General features: G+C 52.9%; 1 protein-coding gene across 4 annotated transcripts in view; it reads right to left on the reverse strand.

Moving 5' to 3' along the window:
- The window catches only part of MPPED1 (metallophosphoesterase domain containing 1), a 77,722-nt gene that overhangs the window by 25,972 nt on the left and 38,901 nt on the right, over positions 1–12,849 (reverse strand). For all 4 annotated transcript variants that reach the window (XM_077914196.1, XM_077914199.1, XM_077914197.1 and 1 more), the window contains exon 4: positions 14–239. In XM_077914196.1, the coding sequence (XP_077770322.1) occupies positions 14–239 (226 nt within the window). The remainder of the gene's footprint in view (positions 1–13; positions 240–12,849) is intronic.

The raw sequence follows: 12,849 nt of genomic DNA on the forward strand, positions 1-12,849 counted from the left end.
CCCGCGCACTCACCACGGCGAGCCGTAGATCCGGAAGCCACGCACGGTGACCTCCGAGTCCTGCAGGTAGATACAGTTGGTGAGCAGGGACTGCACGTTCTCGTAGTTCTCCGGCTTCAGCTTTGACACCGACGGGAAGTAGTAAAAGTCCTGCTTGATGAGGTCAGCCATGAACTCCTGGTCGAAGGTCAGCTCGTGGTTGCCGGCAATCACGATCTTGTACTCGTAGGGCAGGCTGCCTGCGGAGGCGGGCACAGACACACAGACTCGGCCGCTGGCCTCCGGGGAGCCACCACCCAGCCGGGGCGGGCGGCGGGCGAGAGCCACCGGAATCCCCCGCAGAGCAGCCCCGGCTGCAGGCCCCCGATTGGCGCCCTCCGATCAGAGGCGGCGGCCGGCAGCCCGACCCTCACCCCTGCAGCCTGCCTGCGCCAGTGGCGACTGGGTGACAGGCCAGCAGCAGACCCAGGCCGGCAGGGGGGACCTGGCCTCATCCTCGGGACTGGCCCGCCTCAGGCTCCTCTGTCTGCGGAAGCGCAAGCACTTTGCGGAGCTCGTGTGAAACCCCTGGAGACCCTACACTTGGGGAGGGGCCCACCCCGACGGCCATGGAGTTCCAAGGCCAAGCCCAAGTGCAGCCAAAACACAACTGTGCATAGCACATCCTGGTACACACACAAAAGGCCCTTCTAGCTTTGCTCTGTCAGAACCCGGGGCAGCTCCTCTGCACCATGCCTCCCTCCCTGGGGCCTCACCTTGCAGATGCCCCGAGCAAGGTGTGGGTGCTGCCTCCCGGCTGACCTGCCTGGGGGCCCCCTTCCCCGCTACCATAGCCCCCCGGGCTCAGTAAACCACCACCCACCCCTGGTCCCTACCGCCCCTTGGAAGCCGGCCTGACCCCAGACTCGGGGCCCTGACTCCCCATCTCGCACGAGCCTCAGCTGCCGGGCTCCCCGGGCCTGGACAAGGGGTCATGATGGCACCCAGGGGTCCTGACATGGATGAAAAATGCAATGTGAAGGTGAGCCAGCCCGAAGGCCCAGACCCTTCCCCCCGACCCCTCCAGGTGGGGCGGGCCCCCGTGGGTCAGGCAAGCACGACGGGGACGTGTGACATGCCAGCCCACCACGGGCCTCCGATAGGAGAGTCCAGGCAGGAAAGTGGTGACATGCCACAGCTACCACACAGAGAAGTAGTCGCCGCCATCGGATGCAACGTCTAAATGACTCTGACGCGGGCTTCTGCGGGAGTCAGCACAGGACACTAAGCTCTCCCACGCACCCACTTCAGCCACTTCTCTCGCCCCAGATTCTTCAGCAAAATGACTCGCTCCCGTGGTCCCAGAGGCTTCCTGCAGCGCATCCGTGCCAGGCACTGAGCCAGGCACCTCCCATTCCATGGTGCTGATATAGAAACTGAGGCTCGGGGAGCTAGGCCGTGACATGCTGGAGGACACACGGCCCACAGGTGGCAGACTGGCCTCTGAGCCAGTCCTGTGTGACCCCAACGCTTTCCACCTGCTTGGGGAGAGCCCAGGAAAGTGCCCTCCATGAGGCCAGGACGCAGAGTCCCGTCCTGACGCCTGAAAGCCATGACCATGCCTCTGGCCCTGGCCTTCTGTCCCCTATGACACATAGGGGAGCCCTCCCAAGGGTCCTCGGCCTCCCAGCTCCAGGCACATGGAGAAGGAAAAGCAAGACATCACACAGCTAATGGAGAGCCATGCCTCCCAGCACATCTTCCTTGATCTTGGGTGACTGTGATCCGCACAAGAACACACACAAGCTCAGTGTGGCAGCCACCTGACCTCAGTTCAAATCCCGGCTCTGGTACCTCTCGAAGGGGCCAGCCAACTAACCTCACTGAGCCTCAGTTTCCCCTCTGATCAAGGTGGGTGTCCCTAGGGGCTAAGGACCTCTCTGACCCCTCCAGGCTCCACGGAGCCGTTGCCCCGTGACTGGCTCCCCAGGGGGTGGAACACAGTCCAGGAAGAGCAGGACCTTCCGCCCCTTGGCCCCTCTGCATCCTCTGCCGTGCGAGCGCTGTGTCAGGAACCCACTTCCAGAAATGCCCCAAATTCTAATTTTGCCTTACTGAGAACTGACGCCTACAATATGGGATCGGATGTGACAGACGGGTGGTCAGACTCAGCATTCTAGGAAGAAATGTGCTTTCCCAGCCCTGTGTGAGCTCCGGGAAGGGGCAGGGCGAGTCTTGTGGCAAACAATAAATCATGATAATAATAAACAATAATACAACAATGTTTTTTGCACTATAACTATTATATTCTAATCACAAGGGAACAGAAGAGTCCAGAAAGTAGTTATGTTTCTCCACGGCCCAACCCATCCCCGAGACCAGGACCTCCACATCCTGCCTGGTCTTGAGCTCTGTGGCCATGGCCACCTGAGTCCCAGCCCAGCCACGAGGCAGAAGGGGAGCAAGATAGGAGTTTGCTGGAAAATTGGCAGAAAACCATAATCATGCTCCCCACTGCCTCTCCAGCCACCCCAGAATCCTTCACAAGTTTGAGAAAAGAGGGTTTTCTGCTCCTTGGTGTTTATCAAATCTTGGGAGCACTGAGATAATGACCAGACCCAGCTCTGCCACTAGCCAGCTGTGTGCCTCGGTTTCCCCACCCATGAAGCAGGCAGAGCACCTGCCCTGCAAAACCGCGCTGGGGTTTCAGAAGATACCGAACAGAGACGCACAGCACTTGGCAGTCACAGTGTCAGCTTCCCTGGGCCACGGTTTGCAGGCCAGACCTGCCCACAGGCACATTTCATTTGGCAAAATGTTTTTATTTGAATCTGGCTGCCAACATTAAAAAAATGCAAAAAAATCCCCAATAAAATGCCATTCTTTGTTTTCTAAAAATCGATCAATCAATTTTAAAAGTGCATGCTCCTGGCCCAGTCAAGCGCTGAGTATCTGTGCCTCCCTTAGACGGGCAGCCGATGGCGGTTTGCGGTCCCCTCCTGTCCCAACCATGCACATCCAGCCCCCCTCACTCATTTTAAGGAACTGCCCCCTCTTACCCCGCACAGGCATCTGGTCTCCGGGCCTTGCCCCAGTCCTGGAGACTTGCGGGGAACAGACCTGCCCCTCAGTGCTGCCGGTGAGGCAGGGAGGACGGGCTCTCGGGGCCCTGGGGGACTCGGGGTATCTGCTTGTTTCCCAAGGGGCCAGACAGCTCCGGGGGCACAGGAGCAGACATGTGTGCTTTGCTCGTCGCCCCCTGGCAGGTCCCAGCAGAAGCCTGGCAAACGAAGCCCCCGACAGCACCACGGGGTGACATGAAGCAGAGAACCCTTCCTCCGGCGGCCCTGCCCCAGCCACCTGCGGGGAGGGAGGTTTGCGGGGACCCTGAGCACCTGGGGAAGCATCGTGGAGGACACCCCGGGGAAGACTGCCAATCTCCTGGACCCCAAGGTGGGGCCAGCCATCCTGGGTCAAGGCTGGTCCCTCTACTCCCCGTGGAACTTTCTGAGATATGCTCTGTAACTGTGGGAAATGAGGCTGTGGGCCCAGGTCCCACAGCAGGTGCACAGGGGAGGGGACACTGGGGGTTGGTCCAGCTGATCCCACACCTGGGGTCAGCGACTCGGACTCCTTCAAGGCTGCCAGGCCACCAAACTGAGCCCCTTCCCACACTGCAGGCAGTTGGGGGAAAAGGGGTGGCCTCTGCCCCCCACCTCCAGGCTCTGATGCATCCATCCCCCTCTGAGCATCGCCCCGGCCTGGGGAGCGGAGCCGCAGTGATGTATTTACGGTCTGTCTCTGACTGGGGGTGTTACTTACACTAATTAACAAATTACTCCAACTGTATAGTTGCATTTATTTCTGCTGCTCCCGACTCCTGGGGACCGGGGAGTAAGCTCGACACCGTCAGCTCACCCCTGTTCCTCTCTCCTCGGCAGAGTTCCCCTCCTCTGGGGGAAAAGTGGATGGGGCGGGGGGGATCAAGGCTCCTGTACCTAAAGCCAGGTGGGGACGGGAGCCACAACATGCTGCAGGGTACACTCAGATACTGTTGGGGTTCTCCCTACAAAGTGGGTGCATGTGGCTTGGAGGCAGGGGGTGCATCCACTGGCAAACACATCACTGGTCCAGCACCGTTGCCCCCCTGAGCGAGAGGTCCACCCACAGACGTGAGTGTCTGGATGGTCCCTTGGATTTGGGAACTTGCCAGCTGAGTGTGACCTTCACAGACACTTAAGCGTAACTGTCCCCATCTTACATCCGGGTGAGGCTCCAAGAGGTTGCCTGAGTTTACACAAATAAGCAATAAAGTGACTGATCACCACGCACGGCACTGGACGCTTGACAGACCTTGGGGCTTGGGCCCCATCAAACTCATCCAGAACTGGCACCCCAAGCCTCCCGGTGAGCGGACGGTGGGTGGACAGACGGATGGAAGGACAGAGGTGGATGGGTTATGGATGAATGCACGGACGGGGAGAGATGGATGAACACGTCTATCAATCAACCCACCCATCGTGAGAGAACCCTGGCTGTCTTCTTTAAACCACCTGACTCCCTGGGTTCCCTCATCTTTCCTCCAGATGTTTTCTCCAACCTCCTTGCAGACCCGTGTCCCTCCCCCACACCCCGAAATGTCCATCTCTGAATTGTCTCCAATCAGACCTGCTGTCTCCCAAGTGGGAGTGGGGATGGGGGAGCCAGGACTAAAGCTCTGGAACGGCCTGACCAGCCTGCAGTGGTGGAGGGAAGTCTATTCTAGGATCGCTACCTCTGTTGTTAGAACCTCAGGCTGCATTAGCCTCCAGGTGCTCCCATGATCCTGCAGCTCTTCCCAACCTGACTGTGGGGGAAACACCCAGTGACCAGTGGCCCCAGGCTTACTTGCTTAGCTTGTGCCTCTCCCTCCCGTCTAGGCAGTGAAGGTGGGGAGTGTTCGGGGACTGCAGTGACTGAGCAATTGGCAGGGGCTTTGTGGGTAAAAGGATGAGATGACCACAACCTTTCAGCACACGGAGGAAATTAGCGCTGTTCCCTTTGCCCCCTCCTGCCGCTGTCCTTCCCAGCAGCAGGGAAGAGGGCGCCTGACGGAAGCACCTGCCAGGCAAAGTGCCAGAAGTGCCCGGACCCCAGGAGAGGGAATGCTCTTCAGGCAGGTGTCTGGGCAGCCTGGTGAAGCCTAGAGAGGGGACAGCTGGGTCGAAATGTCTCTTACCCACCTCCCCTCATCAGCGCCTCAGAAGCAAAGAATCCGGTCCTCGTATCCCAAAAGCCCATCAGGCCAGAAACTCGCTTTCTTCCCCGAGTCTGGGCCCTGTTGCAACACCACCCCCAGCCCGGTCAGCCATCCACAAGCTCTGATGGAACATGAGCCCTGTCGAGACACCATCAGGGACACTTGGACGCACAGGACTCAGTCATAAGGTCAGGGCCAGAGGGGACACACAGAGGTTCCAGTCCACACCACACAGTGGGGAAAGGAGGAAACGAGCTCAGAGAGGGGAGGGGAGCTGCCTGGGGTCACTCAGCAAGACCATGGAGAGCCGGGACTTGAGCCCTTGCTTCCAGCCTCCGAGGGAGGCGGGGGGATGTCTGGACAGCGGCCACACCAGCCTCTGGTGGCACCTGCCCGATGGGCTGTGGACCGGAAAGACAGGAGGACAGGTGGGGGAGCGGAGCATGGACTTGAGGGGCTGGTGGGATCCTGGGCCAGGTGGCTGACCTCCCAACCCGAGGTCCCAACCCAGAGCCCCAAGACCTCATGGAAACCTTCGCATTCTGCATAACAACGTTGGCCCATCTTCCCCAAAGGTGTCCTTTCTTCCCGGCCAGATGATCTGAGTTCCTGGCATTTGCTAGCCCTGGATTTGTTGGTGGTAACAAGCCCATTAGGTAGGAATCGGCTGAGCAGCAGAGGATGACCATATTGTTTTAACTTTCCCTTTGCCGTATATTTCCAAATAGACACGCATCCCCCTACAGATGCCACCCAGCAGCAGGCGTGCACGGTGTGCGAGGGACGCGGACGAAAACCTCTGCTACTTGTGTGCTTCCAAGATTAATCTCCTTCCAAAAGGTTACAATTCTTTATCGCTAACACTTAACCATCCCATTGAACAGAAAGTGCTGCCTCCAAACTGGGTAATCTGTTAAATTCAACAAGATATGCGCACGCTTCTCTGTCATCTATGCCATTCCCGGAGCGGTGCATTGAGCCCGGCAGAGTTTTAGTGTTCTCTAAATGCAGCGACAATCAGGAAAATGCCCACTTACGGCTTTTCCCGCCCATTCCCATCTCACAGAACGCGGCAGAGGGGGATGGAATAAAGAGACAGCATAACGATCTCTGATTGCATTTTTAGTACATCTTTGACAGTTCTGTGTTTAAACACTTGCCAATGTCTGGGAGACTCACATTAGCAGGCTTCTTGGTGTGGTGCACGGTCTAGAATAAGATGGGGCTGAAGCAGGCTGCACGCCTCAGCTTTGAGCCCCCGGTGGGTCTCGGCACAGCTCGGGCGCGTTAATGCCGGGGATGGAATCACACAGCCAAGCACACGCCGAGGACGTGGGCCGGCAAATGAGAGGAGATGGGGATTCTGCGTGTCGCAGGCATGGCAGGAGAGGTCTGAAGATGCGTGCCTGGGCGGGGGGCCAGAGCCCAGTGATAGGAACAGGCGCACGGGTGGTGCCTGCAAAATTTGTTTTCTGCTGCGCAACTCTGTGAGCATTTCCTGGTGCTAGGTAGTGTAACAGGCAATTTGCATTCAAGGCTTCTAGATTTCCCTGGTTCCCCAGGTGAGAGGCAGTGTTGCCGAAGGGTTAGGGGTACTCACTCGCAGTCATGGAGCTGAAAAAGCCTGAATCCCATTTCCACCTACTGGCTGTCTGGCCTAGGGTGAAAAGGCTCACTTCTCTGAGCCTCAGCATCTTCATCTGTAAGAAGAATGTTCAGGGTTCTTGCAACAATCCCCCCCAAAAGATGTGTAAAGCACCTGTGCTGCACTTACCCAGGGATTTGTTTTAATCAGGTATAGTATGACACGCAGACAGGGAAACGATTGTCATGAATGAGGAATTTATACTCACAGATCCCTAGACATGGGCGGCATTCAGGGCTGTACTGGCCACACGGGGAAGCCGGGCCCGGTCAGGGGGCAGAGGGAGTGGAGAAGAAACCTGGACCAGAGCCTTTGTTGTGGTTTCCGAGGGAAAAGACAGGGAGGCAGGGTAAGCACGTTTAGGATTGGCAGGTTTGAACAACTTTGGCAGGCTTGGGGAAGTGGGTGGCATCCAGGGGCTGCCCCTACTTGTCGGGTGCCTGGCCCTGGGGTGACAGGGTTGGGGGTGGGGGGACACAGGGACTGAGAGTGAGATCCTAAAAGGGAGGGAGTGGGTTGGTTTGTATAAGAAAGGCGCGCTCAAAGGTGGGTCCTTCACTATCTCCAGAATTGGTTAACACCCTGGGAGGCGCGGTCCCTCCAGGCTCAGCAAAGCCCCGAGACGTCAAAGCATCAGAATAGGGAAAATCACAGGCTTGTTGATACTACCTGGATGTGAGCCAGTACCAGGGCCTTCCAGGGCTGTTAGGACCAAACACTGTGTCCAGAAATGTTAGAGATGAGAAAAGAGGCCTAGGGAGGTCAGGACACCTGCCTGGGGTCACGCTGGCAGGTCAGGCTGCCCAGAGCTGTGTGTGGAGACACCCAGGGTGGGAAGGAGCTGTCCTGGGACCGCAGACCTGGCACTGACCTGCAGGAGGGCCCTGCCACCCAGCCCACCTAACCCTGGCCTGTGGTCCGGCATGGGAGGGTTCTGGATTCCCAACTCAGCGTTGGTGCCCATATTTAAAAGGCAAATGCAATTTTTCTTCTGTTCCGTCCTAATAGCCAAAATGTTTAACTTTCAAACATTTGTTTTTCATGGGAGATGTTTTAAAAACAGGAACATTCAGTCCTAATCATCTTTAAACAGTTGTTTCAACTGCTACTGCAGAGTGTAGATGACTTCAGTCTGAAGGGGACAACCAGAAACTTTGTGTTTTCCTCCCAAAACTAAGTCCAAATGTGGCTAGAAAGGTTTCTTGTGAACCTCCAGGGAAGCCACAGCCTGGAAGAACAGGCTCCTGCACAGGTGTTCAGGAAAGGCCCTGGGGCCTCGGTGGGGGCCAGGCAGGTAAACCTCAGCACTTGAGGCTATGGCGCCCCCTCTGGGCCAGGCTCTGTCGGTGCTCGGACCTCACCTTGCACAACACCCCTGCCCTGCCCTGCCCTGCCCCTGCGTGCCCCGGCTGCTGGAGGCCTCCTGACTTTTGCTCCTGCTGTTCCACCCCTGGGGACCCCCTCCCTGCCCTTCTTTCTGAGGCCGCTCCAATTCCACTCACCCTACACAGTCAGCCCAGGTGCTGCTTCCTCCAAGATGCCTGCCATGAACAACCTCCTCCACCCAACCCAAGCAGCAGGATGGCTGTTCCTCAACACACCTTCTAGGCAGGTGTGTAAGTAATGCAGGGGTGGGAGCTCCCCAACGGGGTGTCACAAGGTACGACCTAAAGGGCACTTTCACAGGATGGCATCTGAATGCCCACATCCCTCTACTTGTGCTGGCACCCCATGAAATCAACAGTAAAGCAATCAAAAAAGCACAGACCTCCAAGGATAAAAGTTTGAGAGTCTGAAGAACGGATGAGTGGACTGGCTTGGCTAAGCAGAAAAAACTGAAACTGAAGCCTAAGCCTTGGGAGAAGGTTGCAGGGGGATGGGGGAAGGGAAGCACTGGGGGAGGGGAGCATCACAGGAAGGAAACCCAGCTGTGGCCAGAGGCTCAGGTGGCTCAGGGATGCAGACCCAGGTGTGTGGTCTGACCTAGACCATGTAGGAGCAAGTAGGTCTGGGCCCCTCCCCCATTACACCCATTAAAGGAACCAGGCCCTTCCCTCCTAGTCTCCACAGAAGAAGGGGCTTTAGTTTCAAGGGAAATAGCAGTTCCAAAGAAACCCATTTAGGGACCATCAGGCCTAAAGGAGGATGGGCAGAAAGGCAGGGGATGAACAAGAGGGAGATACAGTGACATGCATAAACATGGTGGCTTTGGAGACCCCAGGTCCCTTCCTCACTCAATTCTCAAATCCTGGGAGCCAGGCTTACAAATGGGGAACCCCTCTCTGGGGAGAAAGACAGAAGCAGGAGAGAAAACCTACAGACACAGATATAGGCAGTTCTCCCACAGGGACAGCCAGGTCCCATCATGGCAAGCTGCTCCCCTGCACACACACAGCTTTCAAACGCACAAACACACAGGATCATCAGACCTCAGAGGAAAACCTCCACGCAGAACATAGAGCCAGAAACAAGCTGAAGAAAGGAAAGGAAGAAAGGAAATTGGAGAAAATGGTACTGATGCAGGAGAAATAACTAAATATATAATTAACACCCTCGGTGAGATCATAGAAGATATTGCACCCATGAAATTCTTGCAGGGTGCTCTTAACAAAAGAAAGAAAATCTTAGCAGAATTTTTTAAATTTGGTGAAAGAGTGGGAAGATAAAGTTGAGAAAATCTCCCAGAGAATAACAGAAAGACAATGACATGAGTACCCAGTGAGAAAAGATACCAAAATCAGTTGTATGAGTTGTAGAAGGAGACGTCACAAATTTAAAAAAAGAAGAAGGAAATTAAAAGTATATATAATAATATGAGAAAATATCCCAGGATTAAAGGGCAAAGTCTGAGCCATTAAAAAGGTTGCCCGAGTATCCAGAAAAATGAATGAAAAAAAGACTCACACCCAAGGCACACTGCCCAGAAATAAGACAGCTCATGTACTAAGGATGAGGTATCCAAACAAGAGTGGGGTTCTCACTGGCTGTACCACAAGCTACGGGAAAATTTCTGGAGCCACACCTTCCAAATTCTGAGGGGAAAATAATGTGCTGCCCAGAATTCTATAGCTCGGCAAACTATCAGTTAAGACTGAGGACAGAATAAGGGACTTTTTCTGATATGCAGCTTTGCCAAACATTTATGTCTACTGTATTCTTTCTCAGAAGGCTACTGGAGGGTGTATTCCACCGAAATGAGAGAGTAAACCAAGAAAAAGGAAGCCATGAGGTGCTAGAACCAGCGGCTCCAGGCCAGAAAAAAGATGGGAACTCCTCATCCCAAGATGAGGGCTATATGCAGGTCCCAACAGTTCAAACTGGGCCAGGGGTCAGAGGCTCAAGGGAAAAAGAGAAAAAAGAGCCGAAGATGGCTTAGCCCAGCTCCCCACACTGCGAAGGGGCATTTAAAACTCTGCAGGACACAGGTATGAACCATGATGTGTACATAGAAAAACAAGCAAGCACACAAAACAATGAACCCCTTGAGGGGAAACAGCAAGTTGTGCAACGAACGTTTAACCTTAAACCGTCTTAGAATAAAAAGGAGAAGAGATGTGTGGTAGGGAAGCTGAGTCTCTAAATCTTCATTTTCAATTGTAAGAAATTAGAGAGTAACATCTCAAATTGAAAAGTAAAAGATAATAATATAAGGTTGTGACTTAGAGACACCTTGGTAATGAGAGCAACAAGGACCACACAGGAAATGGGAATTGGGACTGAGAGGGGTGGGGGAGAGGACTCTTGGTTTCATCATAAGCATCACAGTGTGCTGTGACTATATATACATATTACTTTAATGCAAATAAAAGTTTAATCAAATAAGAAGGCAACAGGAGGCTAGAAGCTCCTTGCCCACTTCCTTTTTAAAAATATTTTATTTATTTATTCATGAGAGACACAGAGAGGCAGAGACACAGGCAGAGGGAGAAGCAGGCTCCACGCAGGGAGCCCGATGTGGGATTTGATCCCAGGACTCCAGGATCACACCCTGGGCCAAAGGCAGGCTCCAAACCACTGAGCCACCCGGGGATCCCATCCTTGCCCACTTCCTAATTCTCTCCAGGGGTAGCCTGACCTCTCACTTGCTCTACCTGTTGCTCAAAACCTAGACCCAAATCAAACCAAGGCACAGTTAAGACCGACCCAAAGACAGGCAGGCAGAAAACCTTACTTGGTTGATTTCTCTGATATTCTGAGCATCTAAGTGCTGGGATTACTCTGGTATCCAGGTTCAAAGACAGGTGATCTGGTCAAGCAGCTCCTCACCTGGAGAGGTCAAGCAGCCATTAATGACATCACAGGTAGCACCTGATGAGATTCTGAGACAAGCTCCCCACTGCTCTGTTTCTAACTCTCAAAATAACAGTCTTGCAAAATGGGCAGAATGTTTGAAAGATAGAGAAACTGGGGCTCGATGAGGTTACATAACTACACAAATGATAAGCACATAAGTGGGAATCTGAACCCAGAGCTCTCTGAGCTGAAGCCCATGACTTCCCCTCTGTGTGGCACCCAGGACATACTACACATGTCAGAGGTTGTTTTTATGAAACATTCCTCCAAAAAAGACTGTTGCCATATATTTAAGTCCTTACAAGGTCTCTCCTGTTATGAGTAACCCTGAATGATTTTATTTTAAATAACATAATACTTTGGAAAAGATCTTGTGGCCACTGTAAACAGCCTATGAAGACCGTTTTTTTTTTTTTTTTTAAATAAAGTTAGGGATTCTTTTTTTTAAGATTTTTTTTTATTTATTCATGAGAGACACAGAGAGAGAGAGAGAGGCAGAGACACAGGCAGAGGGAGAAGCAGGCTCCATGCAGGGAGCCCGACATGGGACTCGATCCCAGGTCTCCAGGATCAGGATCAGGGCTGATGGCAGCGCTAAACCGCTGAGCCAACTGGGCTGCCCTGAAGACCATTTTATTTTATTTTTTTTTGAAGACCATTTTAAATAGCAATATAGATCTTAGAACAAATTAAATGATTTTGGCAAAGGTTCAGGACACAAAAACAATGTGCAAAAAACTCAGTTGTGTTTCTATACACTAATAAGCCAAAAACAACACCATTTGCAATAGCATCAAAAAGAGGAAAATACTAAAAAAAAGGGGGGGGGGGATCCCTGGGTGGCTCAGCGGTTTAGCGCCTGCCTTTGGCCCAGGGCGCGATCCTGGAGTCCTGGGATCGAGTCCCACGTCAGGCTCCCGGCATGAAGCCTGCTTCTCCTTCTGCCTCTCTCTCTCTCTCTCTCTATCATAAATAAATAAAAATAAATCTTTAAAAAAAAAAAGAAAATACTTAGGAATAAGCTTAACCAAAGAGGTAAAAAATTTGTATGTCGAAAACTACAAAACATGTGCTGAAAAAGATTAAAGAAGACACCAATAAATTAAAAGACATCCCATGTTCATGGATTGGAAGGGTTCATATGGTTAAGATATCAATACTACCCAAAGCAATCTCAAGATTCAATGCAATCCCTACCAAAATCTCAAGGATGTTTCTTGCAGAAATTGAAAACCCAAGCCAAAATTCATATGGAATCTCAAGGGACCCTGAATAGTCTCAAAAAAGAAACAAAGTTGGAGGTCAAACAGTTTCTGACTTCAAAACTTACTAAAAAGCTATAGTAATTAAACAGTGTGGTACTGGCCTAAATACAGATGCTGATCAATGGAACAGAATAGAGAAGCCAGAAATAAATCTTCACATATATGGCCAAATGATTTTTTTCTTTTCTTTTCTTCTTCTTGTTTTTTTAAGAGAGAGGGAGAGGAGGGGGAGGGACGGGGGGAGAGAGAGAAAGAGAAAGAGAGAGAGAGAGAGAGAGAACACTTTAAACAGTATCCCACGACCCTGAGATCATGACCTGAGCCGAAATTATATGGTCAAATGGCTTTCAACAAAGGTGCCAAAACCACTCAGTGGGGGAAAGGATAATCTTCCTAACATGTGGTTCTGAGAAAACTGGCTATCTGCA

The sequence above is a fragment of the Canis aureus genome, chromosome 11 (genome assembly GCF_053574225.1).
Source record: "Canis aureus isolate CA01 chromosome 11, VMU_Caureus_v.1.0, whole genome shotgun sequence".
NCBI classification, from domain to species: domain Eukaryota; kingdom Metazoa; phylum Chordata; class Mammalia; order Carnivora; family Canidae; genus Canis; species Canis aureus.